At 34.6% G+C, this 23,224-nt stretch overlaps 2 protein-coding genes across 4 annotated transcripts in view; both read left to right on the forward strand.

Annotated features, from left to right (window-relative positions):
- LOC126975623 (glutamate-gated chloride channel) overlaps window positions 1-23,224 on the forward strand; it is a 144,646-nt gene that overhangs the window by 113,421 nt on the left and 8,001 nt on the right. The window contains exon 10 of one of the 2 annotated variants that reach the window (XM_050823623.1): window positions 13,546-13,805. The exons of the other annotated variant lie outside the window; for it this stretch is intronic. Within the exon in view, the coding sequence (XP_050679580.1) occupies window positions 13,546-13,567 (22 nt within the window). The 3' untranslated portion in view covers window positions 13,568-13,805. Of the gene's footprint in view, window positions 1-13,545; window positions 13,806-23,224 lie in introns of those variants that run through there. 2 annotated transcript variants of the gene reach the window in all.
- The window catches only part of LOC126975609 (solute carrier organic anion transporter family member 1B1-like), a 49,650-nt gene continuing 31,288 nt past the window's right edge, over window positions 4,863-23,224 (forward strand). For both annotated transcript variants that reach the window (XM_050823576.1, XM_050823579.1), the window contains exon 1: window positions 4,863-4,938. The gene's annotated coding sequence lies outside the window, so the exon portion shown is untranslated. The remainder of the gene's footprint in view (window positions 4,939-23,224) is intronic.

The raw sequence follows: 23,224 nt of genomic DNA on the forward strand, positions 1-23,224 counted from the left end.
TAGGTTTTTTTTAGTACCTATAACCAAAAAACGTATATAAACTTCATTAAATGATTTATTTATAAGTAATCAACACCGTTATCTATCTATATCAATTAAAATGAATCGCATAATGTAACAATACCAAACGCAAAAGTAGACCTGGATCAATTTATTTTTCGAATATTTATTGAAGTTCTAGGAAGAAGCTTATGACAAGAAACATTTACGGCCGTTCCCAATACACTATCTACAGATAGAGATAAATTACTACCTTCTACCGTCAGTAATTAGCTGTCAATAATCTGAAGCTGTCCCAATATACCCGATAAGTCATTCTTATCGCCTTATATTGGGACGCGTGAATTGAAATTTCCATACAAACTTCTATCGCTGGTACGTCGTCCCATTGACAGACAGCGTGTACGGATGGTGAGTTACCGTCGATAAGTTTATTGGGACAGAAAGGCAACAATAGTTACGATTTATATCAAGTAAGAGATTGACTGAATATTGGTAACTGCCGTTAAACAATTAGAGGGAAAAAAACGTCATAAATAACTGAAATTATCAAAAAGTTCAAAAGGCAGACACTTTTTAAAAAAAAAGTGTTTATTGTACTTAATTACGCACGCATGAAAACTCTTCTGTGTGTGCGTACCTCGTAATAAAACAAAATTCCTTAAAAAATATAGTTTTCGTGCCATTTTACGTTTGTAGCTGCGTCTGTGCAAAAAAGCCTCCCACTGGTAAATTAATAGCATGAGTAACATTTCATTCTATATAATAATTGAAAAATAACTCATTAATCTTTTTGAACAAAGATTTTTGTATGTTTAACGGTTTGTTTGTATGTATGTCCGGTCAATACGCAAAAAGTATAGAAGAGATTTAATTGACAAGGGGCCGTTGCCACATATAGTATTTATAGAATTGAAATTTTCTTGAGGTAGGAATATTCTTTTTTAGTTTTGTTTAGAGAAGTTTAACGTCCTAACAAATAAAATTGGCATAAAGTTATAACTAAGCATAAACCAAGAATATGTAAAATGTTTACAATAGACATTTTGCTTATGAATGGTTTGTTCGGACGTATAACGTTTCCTGCGTTTATTTGCAAGGCAGCTTGTCATTCGGAAAATTTCAGAATTATCATTGTATTGACAGTGTTGTCAAAGATAATGTAAACATTTTGCATTTTCTTTGTTTATCATCAGTTATAACTTTATACCAAGTTTATTTGTAAGGCCGTTAGAGTTTTACAACAACACCAATAAGAATTGTTTGTGGTCCCTAACCATCATTAACTAATGACAGATAACATCGAAGCTCAATAATGTTAAACTAATGTTATTGATTAACTAAAGCTTTTAAATTGGTATTTATATTATAATGGTTAATCTCCTCTTAAATGTGCTACTGATAAGGATGTTTTTTATTTCTATTATCATTATCATCGGTAGACGTCCACTGCTGGACAAAGGCCTCCCCCAAAGATTGCCACGACGATCAGTTCTGCGCTGCCCATATCCAACGTATTCTGGCGATCTTAAACAGATCATCGGTCCATCTTGTGAGTGGCTTACCAACACTGCGTCTTCCGGTACATGGTCGCCATTCGAGAACTTAACTGCCCCAACGGCCATCTGCCCGTCGAACTATGTGCCCTGCCCATTGCCACTTCAGTTTTGCAATCATTTGGACTTAGGTTCTCCTACGGATCTCCTCATTTCTGATTCAATCTCGCAGGGAAACTCCCTCGGAGTTTCGGATATTAAATCAAATTAAAATAAATTTAAGTCAGAAAATGTTATTTATAAAACTCATTGTACTACTCGTGGTAGCATCGTAGGGCGGGTTGCTACCTTCCCTAAGATGAAGTTGAGGGATCGGTGTGGGTGCCGACTAGTTTCGGACCATTCGGAGGTCCTTGTACTAACAATGTCCACTACTTTTTGTGGACCCGTGGACACCAATAGTGACAAAGCTTCAGTGATACCGTGCTCGTAATCACCGGCGCACCCCGCGCCCCCTGTCCTGTCCAGCCGCGCACTACGAGCACAAGTCCGCAGTAGGAGACGCGAACCTACTACACTCACCCTGACGAAGGACCTCCGAATTGTCCGAAACTATTCGGTACCCACGGTAAATTAAAAATAAAGCCGTATTAATAAATAAACTAACGATGTCTTACGAAACTCTTAATAATTTAATTCATAATTTTTATTTTATTTTACTTTATACGACAAACCAACAATATTTATGCACAAATGTAAAAATATCAAGAAGGAGACTTAAAACGAAAAGACACATAGCAAAAATATCAATAACTGGCATGTACAAAAGATCTAGAGACATACAGATTATTTAAGGTAGTGTAACAAAAATAATAGTAATTTCTACAAATTAGCTCCCTTACGCAGGAATCAATGACATTATGATGAAAGCAGGTTGATGTGGAATTAAATAAATTGAGTTGCTGATTATTTTGAGAAACTGTATTAAATTGGCGACAAATACGATTAATATGCTAGGTTAGTACGGCTACGACTATCTTTAAATATGTTGTTGGTACAAACTGTACGTTTAGGGATTTTACAATTGAAATTTATTTTTGGTAATTATGAAGTATCAGTTTGATTATTAACTATTTTATGAAGTAGCATTGTGTCAAGCAGCACACGACGAAAGCATAGAGGATCAAGTTTAAAATATTTAAGTTTATCTTCATAAGAGAAATTGACAAGTTTTGTGTTAAATTTAATATACCATATTGTTAAGTTTTTTGTTTAAATAGATAATTTCTCGCATTATACCTTTACTAGCTGACACGGCAAACGTTGTTTAGCCATATAAAGTATAATTCACGCGATAGTTTTATAAGTAATAAAATATTGCCTATATTATAGCCTGTACATCATTTTGTTCTATTGTCAATAGTTTTTGCAGCGCACGCAAAAATAGGTTTTCGATTTTACACCTTGTGTTACAAAATAGCAATTTTATTACGGATCCCTAATTTTGAAAAAAAAAACATAGCCTATAGCCTTCCTCGATAAATGGACTACCCAACACTGAAAGAATCATTCAAATCGGACCAGTAGTACCAGAGATTAGCGCGTTCAAACAAACAAACAAACACTGCAGCTTTATATATTAGTATAGATTTATTAACAGTTTATGTTCAGGCGGATTGAGGCTTCTACTGCACTCTCTACTATTTTGAGATTTTTATGTTCATCCATAATACGATTTTCAAGGAAGTTTCTGTCACATACAGCAAAACTGTGGTATGAGCTATCTCGCGGGGCGTGTACCGGACGATACGACAGTATATTATTGATAATGTAATGTATGTTCATAAGTACATAAGTGAGTTTGCTAGAAACTGTCATAACCATAATGTTAACACCAGGAACAGACATAAACTTATGATGCCTACTACTCGGCTAAGTCGACTTAGTAAGTCTTTTGTGGGGCGATGTATATACTTTAACAAGATCCCAGAAAATGTTCAAAACAAAAGTATTACGATATTCAAAAGAATTGTTAAAAAACGTTTGTGTGGTAAAGGTTACTACAACATACATGACTTTCTTAATGATGCCACAGATTGTAAATGGGGAGACCGCCCTCGGGCTATTAAATAATAAGTTTAATTATAAAATATTACTTTGTTAACATATTTTTGATGAAAATAAGCCGACTGAGTTTGTTGTGCCCATTCTTCTCAGGTCTGAGGCATTCGTTTTGGAATGGCTGGTAATTTTTGACTTTCAATAAGTGATGTCACATCCTATTATGAATAAAAATATTTGAGTTTGAATTTGACCTTCAAAAAGTGTTTACAACTTCATAAAAGGCCGGATACGCTCTCTTTGACTCGTCTGGTGTGGGAGGAGTTTTTGCGCATCGATGATCACTTAACATCAGGTGACAAGTACTAAGTCTAAGATATACAAAGTTAATTTATACCAAAATTTATGAACGAAGCGCTCTTAAACCAACTGAGCCAACCGTTCGAGTGACACAAAATTCGTAAATCTACAGGATTTAATTTACAGTTTATAACCTGCTCAACCCCAATAAAAGGCATTTATATTTTCAAACTTGATTCCTTTAGTCATTTCTAATATACAAGATAGTACTACTGCTTCGGAAACAAATGGCTCTCTGAGAGAGAAGAAGCGGCGCAAGAAACTCTCCCAGCATTTTTTTTGAGCTCTTTTTAATCAAATATACAATATTATACTGTCATTGTTATTGCTATAAAATAATCATAATCTAGTTCCAGGCTGTCGGATCACTTACTATCCTCGTATTCAGCTGTGGAGTAGTAGGATTTACGACAGAGCCATTTTTTAATAAAACAGTGGCTGAGACTTTATTATAAAACTAATATGTATCTTATGAAGCCTACTAGAATTAGTTACAAGCAATCCCTTATTTTTAGTGTTAAAATAATTGCATAACAGGAAATTGACTTGAGATGTCTTTCAAATATAAACAATTTGTTGTTTTTAAAGTGATATAATTAATCCCAGGACTGAGGGCCTGGGATTAATTATGCAAATTAATTTTGTAACCAATTCGAGTCCCGCATCGTTCATAAATTTGGTATCATTTTGGATATCACTTTAAAAGATAACAAATTGTTCAGAGCTTAGCAAATCGTTCGCGTGACAAACACGTCAGGTACATTCTCATCATTAGACTCCCTAAAAGTCTTTTCTAATGGCTGTAAACAAAATCATTAGATCTATTTGTAATTATTTTTGTTTTGCAAGGGAAGCAAATGGAATGAGGATGTAATATAACATACAGATAAAAAGAAATAGCTTGTGTTATATTCAGGCAATGGGTTTATACAAACAGTTGTGTGGTGATTCTCGGAGCAACGCCACGCGTTGAGTGTGGTATTGATACGAGGTTGGAAGTGGCATTATATATTTTTTTAATGTAAGTATTATATACATTTTCATTTACTCTTGTAAGGGTTCAATTTAATATTTATTAAATTAAATATCTGATCGCGTCTAACATATATATATATATAATTATTTTTTAAGTAATTAATAAACTTTTTACATTACTTATTAGAAAAAATAATTTTATAAGCATTACCTGAAGCTTTCGAAAGATTTGCAGTATTGATTTTTTTGTTAAATTTACGAAAAAGTTTTGTTTATTTAATATACATGAAAGATTTCATATTTATTGCATTATGGACAATTAAATTTGGGTTTCCATTCTTAATATTAATTATACAAGTATAATTAACGAAATTTTTACATTACTTATTAGGAAAAATAATTTTACAAAGTTTACATTTAATGAAGGGTTGTAGGGACAATTCGAAATTATATTGATTTTCCGTTTAATTTACTAAAAAGTTTTTTTTTTATTATTAAATATTTCATCTTTACTGCATAATAATTTACATAAGAGATTTCCACGTATATTTCACTCATCACGATATCTCTGGAACCATAAGCCGTAGAGACTTGAAATTTGGTAGATATATTCCTTTCGCCGAATAGAGATCAGCTAAGAATTTAATGAAATTCCACCCGCAAGGGATTTTTTTTATAACAGAACAACGTCTGTGGGGTTCGCTAGTAAAATAATATAAGAGATTACTATTAAAAAGACAACTAAATTCGCACATAATATTAGGAATGTTTTTTGAAGTACTAGTATTTAAAATACGGGCGCGATCTTCTTTACTGTTAGTGACAATGAAATAGTAAAAATAGTATAGTATTAAAGTTAAAATAAGTATTAATAAGCAATAATTAAGTAAAATTTTAATTACTTTGTTTTTATGCATAAATAAATAAATAAATAAAATAAATTGACAGTATGCAAGAGGCCAGTGACTTAGCGTAAATTTAGTTTACGCGGTAATCTGACCTTTGATACGATTTTTATCACATATGGCCACGGTTTCCATGATCAATTTTTACTATATTATAAATATTAGATTAAGGATTGATCTCCGCTGCGCTCCAAATAGATACCGCACAACCTGTTAACAATAGCTTTTTTTATTACGGCAACTATTAGATGCTTGTGTGCGTGGCATCTTGACACTCAATAGAATCTTCAAATTTTGAAATTAATAAAATACAAAATACTTACTGATGATATGTGATCCCAGTGTCTTTCTTATTTCTTTTAGTATTATTTTTACAATGTTTTACTAAGCAGCCCTGCATTTTAGTTTCAATTCATGACGTACGGTATATTACTATGGGGTCATGCTGCTGACATTGATATAGTGTTTGCACTGCAAAAGAGAGCTGTTCGTGCTATATATCAGCTTGGTTATAGACAGTCTCTCAAAGAAAAATTTAAAGAAATAAATATTATGACTGTTCATTGTCAGTACATTTATGAAAATTTAATATATGTTCACAAAAATCGTCACCTTTTTGCTCTTAATAGTGATTTTCATTATTATAACACTAGAAATAAGGGATTGCTTGTAACTAATTCTAGTAGGCTTCATAAGATACACAATAGCTTTAAGGGTAGGTAAATGTATACACTTCTACAATAAAGTCCCAGCCACTGTTCAGGCATTATCTATAAATAAATGTAAATGTTTTATAAAAAAATGGCTCTGTCGTAAATCCTATTACTCCACTGCTGAATATCTAAATGATCGGACAGCCTGGGACTAGATTGTGATTATTTTATAGCGATAGAAATGACTGTACAATATTGTATATTTTTATTTAAAAAAAGAGCGCAAAAAAAAGGAATGCTCGGAGAGTTTCTTGCGCCGCATCTTCTCTCTCAGAGCGCCATTTGTTGCCGAAGCGGTAGTAGTATCTAGTAGTATAAGAAATGACATCAAAAAGAAATCTAAAGGAATCAATTTTGAGAAAATAAATGCCTTTTATGCCTTTAATTATTAGCAAAGTTTAACGGAACATGTGGCACGTTAACGTCACACGTTTCCGAACTTTGCGACTACTCCTGCGGATTTGGAGCGCAGCGGAGACCAATCCTTAATTTAAGTTATAATGATTTACCCCCTTATTCATAATGGTCCGCTAACTTTAAACAGCCGCTTAGGATTTTGACTAAGGTCAATAGAAAAAGACAGAGTGAGAATTAGCAATGCTTTAAGTTAGCAGACTATTATGAATAAGGGGGTATGATTACAGATTTAAGCTATTAGTCAATCAATCCTTAATCTCCATTTCAATATGGTAGTCTTAATTTCGGAATCCATATTACTATAGTATAGATTCTATATTAGGGTATTCACCCTATATGTGAGTTTCAATAAAACAACCTTACATAATTTATACCTCTATATCCTCGATACAGCCTCTTTGTAGAACTGATGAAAACAGGCCAGGTTTTTTACTTTAGTGTGCATGACAAGCTACGCTTTACACACGCGATTTTTATGTAACTTTATGTTAGTGCACGCACATTGTTTAAAAAAGGGGCTAACAGTCAACCTCAATCACGTTTAAATGATCTAAGCAAATAACAATCTAAAACTTATATTATTTATTGAAAAGAGTTATTATTCATTTTCTTATTTAAAAGTACAAACCCTTATAAATTAGGCTTCTTTAAAAGGGAAAATTAAATTAATTCTCATGCGCTACAGTAACGTGCGCTATTTTTTAAAAGTCCAGGCATTCGGATATTCCCCCGAACCGACAAATTATAAGTATCATTTCTATTCTTGTTAAATATAATATTATGCAAATTAAATTTGTAACCAAAATTTATGAACGATGCGAGACTCGAACCCGCTACCTCTTGGGTTCGGTCTGAGCTGCTCATTTGGAAACACGTTTCTAGCAACGATGTGAATATTTTCATTACTTTGGTCTAGTATTTTTATATCCTTGAAATGAAATGAAATTTAATTTAATTATTTGTTATGGGGCAGTGCGGCTGATATTAATACCATCTTTGTGCTCCAGAAGAGGGCTATTCGCGCGATTTATAACCTAGGTCCTAAAGAATCATTAAGAGAAAAATTTCAAGAAATAAACATTTTGACTGTTGCTTCTCAATAAATTTTTGATAATGTTCTGTATGTTCATAAGCACATTGAAGAATTTTCTAGAAACTGTGACATACTTAATGTTAACACGAGGAACAAACATAAACTTGGTATGCCTACTACTCGGTTGGGTCGAGTTAATAAGTCTTTTGTTGGGCGATGTATATGCTTCTACAATATGATTCCAGAAAATGTACAAAACAAATGTGTATATGATTAGATATTATGTTTCTTGCGCTCGTTCTTTTTAGGTCATACAGGACATACTATTTCGAATAGGTGGTAGTTTTTAACGTCCAATGAGTGATTTTGAATCTTATTTTGAATTTGAATCACATGAGTTTACTACATAGCAATGTGCATCAGGATCGTTTAAGCTCTTCTTAAGTTATAAAAGGACATTTTGATGAACTTAGAGGTAGCTGGTGTGAGCCTTTAAACGTTTTTTTTTCAATGTGAAACTTTTATTACATCGCCTCAAATTTTTTAGCCCATTTATCGCATGTCGCATTACGATCGGCGGTCTTAGGCGTTAGATTAACGCTCTGGTTCCCGAGAGGGAGGGTAGGTTCGAACCCCACACCCCTAACCAAGGTTTTTATCACACTAATAAACAAAATAAAGCAATAGTTTTTATTATTTTGGTTATTAAGCTGATATTAATGTTGTTTTATGAATCATAGTTTCAATAGCATCGTGGCTCAGCACGCAATTCCTTTTTTTAAATAAGAGTGCTGTCTCCCTATGAAAAGTAATAATTGGTGAGTAGGATTCACATTTCTTAAACTTTGTATACAGGTTTTATTAAATAAATAAAAAAGAGAAGAACCAGTACTCTTAAATCAACTTATTGCCAATCCGTTTTGTTACTTTTATGTTAATTTGAACACGTCTTGCTTAGATCATAAATTGTCGAGAAATTCTCGTATATATTTTGGGTATCTCTAAATCACCTCTAACGGTTTAGATGGAATTGATAACAGGGTTTTTGTGGATGGAATAAAGATCTAGCTTATAGCAACGTCACATCTCGTTGCAATACCTATAAGAGCTTATTATTAATATAATAATAATCCCCACCATCTGGATGTGTGCCTTTCAAGGTACTCACTTCCGCTTACAACCAAGCTGTGGAATGAGCTTCCTTGGGTGGTGTTTCCGGGACGATACGACATGGGTACCTTCAAAAAACCCCTTCCTTAAAGGCCATCATCGCTCCTGTAATTCCTCTGGTGTTGCAAGAAAATGCGGATGGTGGTGATCACTTAACACGAGTGACCCGTACACTCGTGTGTCCTCCTTTTCCATAAAAAAAAATAATAATAAGAATGACAAAATTTAAACAAAAATTGAAAGCATAAATAGATAAATAAATATACAATAATTTATCTAATTACTAGTGTTATTGCTGCGAAAACTGGCTGTTTAATTAAAACATTAAAATTGTTTTTAATTTCCTTTTTTACAGCCAGATATAACACACTTACACACAGTTCCTGTAATAATTTTTACTTTACCTTTAATGATAAACGAACATAATATGTTGTAATCATAAATAGATGATATCATTAATTAACCGCAAAATCATATTGAAGAGTTATTGGCTCAAGCCGCTTCCTCATCTTAGAGTGATTTTTTTTCGAAGGAGCGTAGAAGAAGTCTGGTAGATATAAGTTTTTATTCGGACTCAAAAAATTAAAGTTAAGTTCGTGAATCTTGTAATTGCATACTACTTGAATCTATTCTGACAATAAACGTGGTTTAATTTGCTTAGTAAGTTTTTATTCAAGATTTAATAAGCACGAAGTTAATAAATTTAACACAATGCCGTGTTATAAGATTTTTGTTTTTTTTTTAAGTTTACGCTATCATGACCACGGAAGACTTTTGAATATTATATTTTATAAACTAGCTGACCCGAGAGACGTTGTTCTGTACATCTATCTATCTATCTACATATATAAAAATGAATTGCTGTTCGTTAGTCTCGCTAAAACTCGAGAACGGCTGGACCGATTTGGCTAATTTTGGTCTTGAATTATTAGTGGAAGTCCAGAGAAGGTTTAAAAGGTGAATAAATAGAAAAATGCTGCTAAATTAAATAAAAACAACAAATTTGTTTTTCCTTTGATGTGTCCATAGATAATTTCTATAAGATAATTTATTGCTGCACGGTTTGACAGTTCTGCTGTGAAACAATTTCATTACGACAGCAGGGTGCATATTTTACGAAGTAATTTTTGATTATTGACAAAATCATATAAAAACACTATTTTATTTATTATTTACAGAACAACGTCTGTCGGGTCGGCTAGTAATAAATAAAATACTGATTTTTATGAATATGTCAATAATATCTAGGATTATTTCGTAAAATATGCTCCCTGTTGTTATAATGAAATTGTTCCACAGCAGAACTGTCAAGTCGTGCATCAATAAATTCTCTAAAAAAATATGTCCTTACAAAGCAAATATTGGAAATAAAAACTATCTTATCTCTCAAGTTTGATTAAACTGCACTCTAAGAAGTAATTAATTCATTAAAATCCGTTCATTAGTTCAGGAGTCCATCGCTGATAAACAACGTGTCACGTAATTTATATACAGGTTGTCCCAAAGTTATGGGACATGAAGGGAATGTACCTTAAATGTCGTAGATAGGGTATTTTACTGAAAGAAGACTATGTTATTTTTAAAAGTTAGTATATTAGTATATTGCATTCAAAGATTTTCTAAAAATTACTTGCCTCGCCTGGGAATCGAACCGACTTAAATTTAAAAAAACACCCCTACTTTTATGATATGTAGATATGAGAAAGTAGTCAATTAAGTGGGTATTTTTTTGCAAATTAATTAATTAAATGCTCAAAATGTGATCCCGCCAGTCTTACGCAAATCGCCAATCTTTTAATGAGTCCGCTGCCTTTTGATTTTCTTATCATTTTATGGTGAATACTCGATAGGTGACGGCATAATTCTGTTTGTAACTCGCCCACATTTTAGTATCGCTTTTAAACTAAAAAAAACTATGCTCTTAATTATTTTAATTATGAAGTGGGTACTTATGTACGAATAATCAATGCTATCTATGGAATGATAATATCTCTACTTTTCGAACGTCGTAGTCGGCACTAAATAAATTTCTTGAAATTGGACTCAAATATTTTACTTTGCTCCTTTCTTTTAAAATACTATGTTACTTAGGAAGAGATATTAGTTTTTAGCCATTCTTTCGATTGGCATCATAAAATTAGGGTTTTTTTTTTACATTTAAGTCGGTTCGAGTCCCAGATGTAAGGCAAGTAATTTTAAGAAAATCTTTGAATGCACTATTACTACCTTTTTAATATAACATAAAGTCTTCTTTCAGTAAAATACCCTATCTACGATATTTTAGGTGCTGTCCCATAACTTTAGGACACCCTGTATATATTAAGATAGGATTAAGATTAAGAGCGCTTTCGTACTACGTCCGATCCGAATCCGGTCCGTACCCGTCAAAATACGGTCCTACACCGTAGAACCATTTCTATGATAGTTTACGCACTAGATCCGGCTTCCGTCATCCGATTTATTTCCGTCAACTGTATAAATAGTTCTACGACTGCTCCGGACTGTGTTTTCACGGACACTGATCGGACGTAGTGCAAAAGCGCTCTAATTGTGGAATGTAAAGTTGTAGACGTGTTATAGATAATATAGTATTGACACACTTTTACACAAATTATAAGGCCCTTTAAATTGTGTAATGCTTGCTTAAATTATTATATGAATAATAAATTATATCTAACATAATACAACACTTGTGTGTTAGATATTTAATTACTAATACCATTTACTAAGTAACCAGTTGTGCAAATAAACGAGAATACATACTTATTTATTCTAATTCAAATTATTTCTATTCAAAATAGGATTTAAAATCACTTATTGAACGTCAAAAACTACCACCATTCAAAAGAGAATGCCTCAGACCTGAGAAGATCAGCACTATTGTCTCTATTAAGGCGACACTAATTGCCAGCGACCTTGAGCGATATGAGTTCACGGCTGCCGGCCATCATATGTAATTAAGCCAATATTTTCAAAATTCTTGGGTGGAAAACAGTTTAAATGCTTACAATCCTCGTTTTTCACTACTAATCTGAATAAATGAACCTACACAAAAAAGTACAAGCTATAAGAATAACTTTTCTAAGAGAAGTACCAAAAGAATGCGTCACGCCATGCCAAAAAACTTGTTTAACTTCAAAGGAAAGTGGTAGTTCAAAAAGGCTCGGCAGTTTTAACTATAACCAACAGCAAGCATTAGCAACCTACAAATACGACTTAAGGATATGTGTAACAGGATTAAGTAGTGTTCATAGCTCGAAATGCTATACTTTCATCACAAAACTTGTCTAAAAACACCATGTTTGCGTGTTTTCTGCTTACTCTTCACCTTAAGAGGAAGACACTATGTTCTTGTGTTCCTTACACTTAGTACATTCTAGTTTCAATATTAACTGCAGTAGGTATATAACATTACAGATTCACTAACTCAAAAGATTAAGTTCTTTTGAGTCTTTTCACTAGTTTCGTGTTGTCGAGGAGTTGGATACCCTCGGCGTTCACATACTGGTGAAGTCTTAGCTCTTGAGTTTCTGCATAATTTTTACGACATTTAATGGTCCTTCGAGCCGGATTATTGATTCTATTTGAAGGAAATAGAATGACCGTTCCGACAGAAAACTGTTAGGCGAGCTCTGTTTTCGTTGGACGTCAGGAAGTCGAGCGGGCCGGATGGCATTTCTCCAATCGTGCTTAGAACGTGTGCCCCTGAGTTGACGCCGGTGCTAACGCGTTTATTCCGGCACTCTTATTCAAAAGGCGTAGTCCCTGATTCATGGAAGTCAGCCCTTGTCCATCCGATCCCAAAAAAAGGAGACAGTTCGGATCCGGCAAACTACAGGCCTATTGCTATTACCTCCCTACTCTCCAAAATCATGGAGAGCATAATTAACCGCCAGCTCTTGGTATACCTTGAGGGTCACCAGTTGATCAACGACCGGCAGTACGGCTTTCGCCATGGTCGGTCGACTGGCGATCTTCTGGTATACCTAACACATAGATGGGCGGCGGCTATTGAAACCAAGGGGGAAGGCCTGGCAGTTGGTCTGGATATAGCGAAGGCCTTTGATCGTGTATGGCACAAGGCGCTCCTCGCAAAACTTCCATCATTTGGGTTTCCCGAGAGCTTATGCAAGTGGACCTCCAGCTTCCTCACTGGGCGCAGTATACAGGTCTTTATCGACGGTTATTGCTCGAATCCCAAACCCGTGAACGCTGGAGTGCCCCAAGGCTGTGTGCTATCTCCCACGCTGTTTCTTCTGCATATCAATGATATGTTGGACACCGCCAACATGCATTGCTATGCAGACGACAGCACTGGTGATGCCGTATACACGGGCCATGCAGGTCTCTCTCGGGAAAACGTCGACCAGTGCCGGCAGAAACTTGTGTCTTCTATCGAGTCCTCTCTCGAGAAGGTCGCGGAATGGGGTAAGTTGAACCTTGTCCAATTTAACCCCCAGAAGACTCAAGTTTGCGCGTTTACCACTAAAAAAACCCCATTTGCCGTATCACCGCTCTTCGAGAACACTTCCCTTAAAGCCTCGCCTAGTATCGGAATATTGGGTCTCGAAATCTCGAGCAATTGCCAATTCCGTGGCCATCTGGAGGGCAAAGCCAAACTGGCTTCAAAGAAACTGGGCGTCATAAATAGAGCACGGCAATACTTCAAGCCGGCCCACATTCTAGTGCTCTACAAAGCGCAGGTCCGGCCTCACATGGAGTATTGCTGTCATCTCTGGTCTGGCGCACCCCAGTATCAGCTCGATCCATTTGACCGCGTGCAACGCAGAGCAGCTCGAATTGTCGGGGACCCAGTACTCTGTGAACGGCTGGATCACTTGGCGTTGCGTAGAGACGTCGCTTCATTGTGTGTCTTCTACCGCATTTATCACGGGGAGTGTTCCGAAGAACTGTTCAACCTGATTCCTGCCGCCGAATTTCACCTTCGCACGACACGCCACAAGTTACGATATCATCTCCACCATCTGGATGTGTGGCGGTCCTCCACAGTGCGGTTTTCAAGGAGCTTTCTTCCTCGTACCACGAAGCTGTGGAATGAGCTCCCTTGTGCGGTGTTTCCGGGACGATACGACATGGGTACCTTCAAGAAAAGCGTGTACACCTTCCTTAAAGGCCGGCAACGCTCTTGTGATTCCTCTGGTGTTGCAGGAGAGTGTGGGCGGCGGTGATCACTTAACACCAGGTGACCCGTACGCTCGTTTGTCCTCCTATTCCATAAAAAAAAAAAAAAAAAAATGAATAATCCGGGACAATGTATCGCCTTGGTGGTTGGTATATTTATGAAGGACATAAAAATACATTACTGAGGATTGCCAGACATAATCCACCTTAAGGTCACAAAGAAGGTCGTCATAATGGGAATGGCTGAAAACCAGCGCTGCATGAAAATATTATTTCAAGCAGCATAAGCTGAGCCTACTCCCTTTTATCTTAATGTATGTTGGTAATAAGCTGATATTGTGTACTTAAATTAAGTTCAAGGCAATAAATTTTAATATTATTATTATTATTATTATTATAATAGCATTGATGATATATGTTTTGGTCAATGATATTTTTTAAGTGAAACTTCTTTAGAATCGTTGTGATTTCAAACCGGATGCAACGGAAAAAACGACAGGCAAGAGACACAAATACAAAAATGTGTAGGATGAAGCCGGCAAAGAATGAGACAGAAATATGCATACTATTTTATTTTTATGTATGACGCGAGTAGATAGATACCTTAATATATTCTTATGACATACGTACGACTTATAACTGCATAGACACCAGGAGAACATAAATATGGTAGCGGTATTATTATATAATAGTAGCGGTATTATTATATAATACCGCTATGAAAAAAAAAAGACACCCATATGGGTGTCTTTCATAGCGGTTGAAATCATGTGTCATCCTAGCAACATGTACCAGGACTTCATATGCAGTTTAGAGGTTCATGCACAATGCAGGTTTCACTTCTGACATGTGTACTTTGTACATACGCATTTTTTTTTAATTCAGTCCTGCCCAAGTTGACCTAAGTAGTCATAACAATTACTGGAAATAATCTAGAAACAGGAAGAGCATTGTTACGTAGGTTAGCTGATGGCCAATGTTCATGATTACAAACGTAATTAATTACTGTATTATTGCATTAATTTCACCGATAACCCCACGTCTCGCGATACTGCAAAGGGTACTTGTGTATGTGTGTGTGTGTGTCTGCAAATATAACAAACCCCTCGTGTATCCGCATATTGTTATAAAAGTACACGTGTATGTATTCGAGCTAGAATAAAGGTTTCCAGACGTTTTTTCTCATTCTCAAAATTAAGCTGGTTCCAGTGGACCCTGCAGCTACATTTTCTCGAAATGCGACCATATACCGGAAGACGTAGTGTTGGTAGACCCCTACAAGATGGACCGACGGTCTGGTCAAGATCGTCGGAATAGGTTGGATGAGGGCCGCGCAGGACCGATCTTCATGGCGATCTTTGGGGGAGGCCTTTGTCCAGTTTTTGGGTCGCTATAAGAATGTGGCATTTCGTTTGAATCGAAAGCAGTTTTGGTAAAGTTCTAAAAACCAAAGATGATGTAAATACTACGTAATAAGAGGCGAGACTGCCTGAGTAAAAATTTAAATTTAGTTTAGTATGAAACGTGCAGTAATGACATAAGCTTGAAGTAGTAAGGCTGCAAAGTATAAAATCCGACTAAGATTGAAAGCGAACAGTTGCATAAAACGTAGTGGATTTCTGCTAGCTTCATTTTTATAAGATTATAGCCGTCATCTGTCAACCAATCAATGACTGCACGTTTCATACAATCGCTTTTTTCTTAGAGACCCCGCAAACTGCAGACTTTTGATCGGCCGATAGTTTGGTTGGTTTCTTAATCAGTATGAAGATGTATGAGAGTGCGCACATTGTAACGATTCGGTATTGGCCGACAAAAAAGTTTGATGGGCTACACGATTGCCTTCAAACTGAACCGTCAGCAAACTATCGGCCGACTGTTAAATCAGTACAGCGCTATTCTAGGCGCGCACACCACCGATTGCTTAGTCGGCCAGACTCATCAATATCCGATTTAAAACTAATAGCGAATCGTCCCTAAAACTGTCGGCCGATAGTTGTCTAGTGTGCGCACTCATCACAGACCCAACTGTTTAGTCGGGCCAGTGTGCCCACTTAACAGCCGAACTTAAACAAACTATCGAAAGTCTGCAGTTTGCGGGGTCTCTTAGAGTTTCAGTAGCCTGCTAAAAACCTTAAGCTTTGTTAATGGATATAAATGCACACACACATACACACACACGACTTTTTCCTGTCGGGGTAAGCAGAGACAACACAACGCCACTTGCTTCTATCCTTACAAACCTCACGCGCATTCTCTACATTCATTACTCTTTTCAAACATGCTCTTCGGTTCCAGGTTCTTTGGATCTTTCCTTTTTCAAAACTACCCCAATTTGGCTGATGAATGGCCTACGAGGTACATATAAGATTTGAATACATGACTAATATCTACCAGCGACTTTGTCCGCGTGGAATTTATTTATAGCGCAATATGACGCGCTTACCGTGCCACGATTAAAAAAAAATATCAGGATTATACCAAGCAATTTAATTCTTTTCAGTTGGTTGGTTTTCGAAATCTAAACGGGTTAAAAGAACGAATAAAGTGAATGTAAATGAAGACTTGGCTGTATGGGCTTTTGACCCCTTTGCCTGTCCAGATGGACGAACAGAACCAAAAAAATAAAGTGAATGTATCAAATTTATATTCTAATCTAATTGTAATATATCTTTTGTTATTGATTACGATTAGAATGGTAAAGAACACATTCGCATGATATTCGCATTAGATGCTTTTGACCATGAAAACAGGTTTCAATAAGTTACATTAGGATATGGAAAAACCAGCTCGTCTTCATTAAGATTTTAAATGAAGGCATAATTATTATTATAACTAAAATATGGTCACAGTGAGTAGGTATTACTTATCTTTGTGCTGTTTGGATTCGAGCATTTCGAGATATTCGTAACGAAAAGTATGGTAATTAAATGGCGGGAAATTTTAACACAATAAAGGCTTCCAAATTTGAAAAAAATATTTGTTTTTGATGTTTTTGAGTTGTAACAATATTTACTGGACAGACAAGTTAATATGCCTATAAAAGTATAAAATTCGAGGAGTTCCATATATAACTCACACATTCTTTTTTAGAATGGTACATTGGTCGATAAAATGGAGATATGAGAAAAAAAAACAGAGAATAAAATTTGAGTTGTCCTCCTTTTGAAGTAGGTCGAATATTTAAATTATAATTAAGTATTATTGGGTATAACAGTTTATAATTTTATTTAATAATCATTTAGTGTGTAGAAAATATTATTATATTTAGATACAATAATTATTTCGTAATAGAATAAATTTTCATATAAAATTCAAACTGTTTAACTTTATATAAGATAATAAGTATTTTTTCATTTCCTCTGGTGGAGTTTATAAAACTATATAGTTTTTCTTAAGTTTCTTAGTAGTTTTTGTCAACTTTAAGCGCTATTAGTAGGTATTAAATCATTTCGGCCTGTCAAATAAACTTGGTATAAAATTATTACTTGTGAATAAACCAAGAATATGCAAAATGTTTACATTCGGACGTATAACGTTTCCCGCGTTTATTTGCAAGGCTGTATTCGGAAAACTTCAGTACATAGATCATTTATACGTCTAGATAGACTATGACAATTGTGAAAACGTCGAAAAAAAAGAGTTCAGAACTAACCTTTATTTTGAGCAATTCACGCACACTAACACACATATCATACAAATCGCACGAGTGTAAGACGTAGCTGCTGGTCACGCACACTAAACTAATTTTCCTGGCCTGTTTTTATCGGTTGTCTAACAGTAAGAGATTCTATCTAGACGTATAAACTATCTAAGCTTCAAAATTATCATTGTTTTGAGAGTGTTGTCAGCGATATATATATATCAACTAGCCTTTCCCGCCCGCTTCGCTGTGCGAATTTTAAAAGGAAATAATTTATACAATAAAAAAATAAAACATCTAGGATAAATTTTGCATCGAATGGTGGTAGTTTCATGTCGATACGATCAGTGGTTTAGGCGTGAAAGAGCCTCAAAAAATGACCATTATCGTTACATATATATAAAAGATTTGCATATTCTTAGTTGTATTCATTAGGTTTAGTTTAAGCACTGTATTACCAATTTATCTGTTAACCCAAACAATGCAAAATTAAATATGGTTATCAGACTATCTAAGCAGACTATTTGCACTCTGATAGAAGGTCTACATAAGGAAAGGCTACTGTAATTCTTCTATTAAAACTCGTGAACATACTAAGGTTTTATAAAACAAACTTATAAGAAATACGGTGGCATAATCGTAAGAGACTCTTAACATATCATTACTTAAACATTACTGATTTAATAATTGCGTATTTTTACACAATCTAATTAATTAATCTAATTCAATTAATTAATCTCAAGCACACCTCACCTATAACTATGTATGCAGTTACAAACCTATCTTGGCTGACACTGACTCCAAGAATTAAAATAATCGTAACTAGAATTAGATTTATTAATTAGATTGTATGAAAATACGCAATCATTTTCAATACTTTTTAGTGCATATTATATGTATTATTTTGGAATAGTGTGGAACAGATCGCACCCTGTAAGTCGTTGAGGAGTTCCATTGATCGTCATATTTTAGCCGAGTATCGTTAATTTGGTCCTAAGAATTGAAGAGTTCCGTTACTTTGTCATGGATTCCGTAATCAAAACCTAACCAAACTGTCACCAAACCAGCTTTGAAGTATATCCTTTCCAACAAAAAAGAATCATCGAAATCGGTTGGCGCTATATTTAGTTATTCGTAAATTTATCGTCCACATACTTATAGCAAATTTAAGACTTTTATGGTTTTCTCATGGATGCCACTATCAGATTTGGACCAAATTACAATGGGACCACACGGGAAGCACCAGCTTACAAATAAAAAAAGGAATTATCAAAATCGGTTCACCCAGTCGTAAGTTTTGAAGTAACAAACATAAAAAAACATGCCGACGAATTGAGAACCTCCTCCTTTTTTGAAGGCGCTTAAAAAGAATGGTGTTTTGAAGTTGAATATTGTGATAAGAATCTCTTAAAACAATTTTATATTCCCTCATTGAGCCAGCGAGGCAGCTTAATTGAGTCTGTCACTTTGAGAAAAATATGTACGAGTGAAATTATATCCTCAGAACTATTTAAAATAATTGATTTTCACATACCACCCTGTGCTACACGCTCTAAAAATTTAATTTCATCTCTCAAACACCAGGACAAATACTGGTATACGTATCTACACAACTGCACAGAATGTTTGCTCTCCAAAACTTGAGATTTAATGATGTAGATATGTTTTCGTGTAACAGAGGAAGACATTACGAAATTTCCTTCTAAATTGTAATAACGTCTACAATTGTACAGTGTTAAATTTATTTATTATTTTCCATAATTTTATGATCTTCAATTTCGTAAACTGGTTGTTTGTTACTACACACATCAAAAAAGTCTAAGCAACATGTACTAATTTAAATTTTAGGATGGTTTTCCACATTATAACGTTGTATTTTATTTATAAAATAATATTTTTAGGGTCCTATGATGTAAAAATAACAGCTGCTGTCTTTATAAGTTCTTTTAATAACAGAAATTAACAGTATTAGAATATACTGCAGAAACTAAGGTAGTTTTTTTTAATTTCCCGTGTCGTTCGTTCAGTCGTAGCGCTCGTATGCCAAAAATTATGTTTCTAAACCGTATTGGCATGAAATTATCTATTAAATAAAGCCAATACAAAAGCTATAAAAATATTATTTTATGAATATAAGGGACGAGACGAGTAGGAGGTTCAGCTGATGGCAATTGATATGCCTTGCCCATTACAATGCAGTGCCGCTCAGGATTTTTGAAAAAACCAAAATTTTCTGAGCGGCACTACAATTGCGCTCGTCACCTTGAGACAATAGAGGTTAAGTCTCATTTTCCCAGTAATTTTACTACCTACGGCGCCCTTCAGACCGATACACAGTAATGTTTAAACATTACTACTTCACGGCAGAGATAGGCGCGGCTGTGGTACCCATAATCTAGCCGGCATCCTGTGCAAAGGAGCCTCCCACTGGTTTTATTTACTTTATTTCATTTTGAACTTTAAAATTACCTTTACTTTATTTTTAATTATTGTATAAAATTTTGAATTACGTGTTACCTACTTTTATTTTAATACCATTGTTTTGCACAAAGATAGTAAGTCGCCATTCTTTTGTTATTACGCACGTATTAACAGCCTTACTCATAAACGCTATTTAACATGTAAACAGTAAGTATGTAAATAGGTGATCAGGCACTAACATTATCTCTTATCATTTATACGGTGTAACAACTTTCCTATGAACAAAAAAACATTACGTGCGTACAAAGTAAATATGTCAGAAGTGAAACCTGCATGGTGCATGAACCTCTAACCTGCATATGAATTCCTAGTACCTGTTGCTAGGATGACACATGAATCAACCGCTATAAAAGACATTCCTACCACCACTAATATATATAATAATATGTTCTCCTGGTGTCTATGTAGTAATACGTCGTGCGCTTGGAATCAGAATATATTAAGGTATACTCGCGCCATATTTAAGACAATCTCTTCTTTAACTATGATCGCCTGGTACCAAAACATTGTATTATGCTTCCTATCTCATTATCTCCTATGTTAAATATTATGAATTGATGTGACTGCTCTTTTTACTGTCACTTTTTCGTTACATCGACTTTCAAATCACAACGATGATAAAGAAGTTTTCACTTCAATACTATGCATATTTCTGTCTCATTATTTGCCGGCTTCATCCTACACATTTTTGTATTTGTGTCTCTTACCTGTCGTTTTTTCCGTTGCATCCGGTTTGAAATCACAACGATTCTAAAGAAGTTTTACTTCAAAAATGAAATTTATTTTCGACAAAAGTCAAACTTAGTCCGTAGGTACCCTATAATTAAAGCTATTAATTTTTTCTCTAATATCTCATTAGTGGCCTTGAGCTGATCAGCTGATAAGTTCGTTTATTTAGTATCTATCTTCTTTGACTTTATTATATAAAACAGAAAAACGTATGAAACAAAATAAAAACAATAGAAATCAAATACGAATTAATTACCCTTAAATAAATATAATAATATTTATAATTATGAAAAAAATTTTAACAAAAAAACAACCGACTTCAAATACACTATTCCAAAACAATTCAAATTCAAATTCAAATTCAAATTCAAATATTTTTATTCAAAATAGGATTTAAAATCACTTATTGAACGTCAAAATCTACCACCCATTCAAAAGAGACTGCCTCAGACCTGAGAAGAATGGGCGCAAGAAACTCAGCGGGCTTTTTTTTTTAATATAAAATATGGATTACAATGTAATATCGTACAATAAACATTTATAATTAAAGAGCCTGAGGGTGTTCGCTTTATTCCCAGTCCGTGGTGTCATTAAGAAAATCGTTTATGCTATAATAACCTTTCCCACACAAACGTTTTTTAACAATTCTTTTAAATTTCGTAACACATTTGTTTTGTACATTTTCTGGGATCATATTGTATATATATATATCGCCCAACAAAAGACTTACTAACTCGACCCAACCGAGTAGTAGGCATAACAAGTTTATGTTTGTTCCTCGTGTTAACATTATGAATGTCACAGTTTCTAGAAAATTCCTCAATGTGCTTATGAACATATAAAACATTATCGAAAATGTATTGAGAAGCAACAGTCAAAATGTTTATTTCTTTAAATTTTTCTCTTAATGATTCTTTAGGACCTAGGTTATAAATCGCGCGAGTAGCCGTCTTCTGCAGCACAAAGATAGTATTAATATCGGCCGCACTGCCCCATAACAATATACCATAGGACATAATACTATGAAAATAACTAAAGTATACTAATCTCGCCGTATCTATGTCAGTTAACCGTCTAATTTTCTTAACCGCATATGCTGCAGAACTAAGCCTATTCGCCAATCCTTCAATATGGGGGCCCCACTGCAATTTGGAATCAAGAGTAATGCCAAGAAATATTGCAGATTCCACTGGTTTTACCACCTCTCCATTTAATAAAATATTCGCATGTACATTTTTGACTTTTGGCGCGGTGAATTTAATATATTTGGTTTTATGATTATTTAACAATAAGTTATTGGCGCTAAACCAGTATACGATGTTAGATAGAGCATTGTTTACTTCGTCATACAAAACTTGGCTTCGTTTCACTTTGAATATAAGTGAAGTGTCATCCGCAAACAATACCACCTTGTGTTTTTTTTCTACAAGGTTAGGTAGATCATTTATATAAATTAGGAAGAGGAAGGTTCCAAGAATAGACCCTTGTGGTATAATAGATATAACATGCACTAAAGAGTATAAAAATAATTGCGTATTTTCATACAATCTAATTCTAGTTACGATTATTGTAATTTTTGGAATCGGTGTCTTTCTGCCGCGAACCGCTCTCGCCTCTCGCCTCCTCACGACTCAAGCACATCTCACCTATAACTATGTATGTAGTAACAAACCTATCTTGGATGACACCGACTCCAAAAATTACAATAATCGTAACTAGAATTAGATTGTATAAAAATACGCAATTATTTTTTTACCTATTGTTTTGAAATAGTGTTTTTGAAGTCGGTTGTTTTTTTGTTATTTTTTGATTTTTAGTGAATTTGAAGTATACTAACTAACAGCTTGTCTAAATATGTGCAGATATTATACAAATTTTTTCAATGCAGCAATGAACGTAAGCGCTTAATTGAAGAGTTCCGTTACTTTGCCATGGATTCCGTTATCAGAACTTAACCAAACTCTCACCAAACTATCTTTAAAGTATATCCTTTCCAATAAAAAAAGAATCATCGAAATCGGTTGGCGTGATATTGAGTTATTCGTAAATTTATCATTCAATTTGCCATTCGTATGTATTGCAAATTTAAGACTTTTATG

The sequence above is a fragment of the Leptidea sinapis genome, chromosome 36, assembly GCF_905404315.1.
Source record: "Leptidea sinapis chromosome 36, ilLepSina1.1, whole genome shotgun sequence".
Classification (NCBI taxonomy): domain Eukaryota; kingdom Metazoa; phylum Arthropoda; class Insecta; order Lepidoptera; family Pieridae; genus Leptidea; species Leptidea sinapis.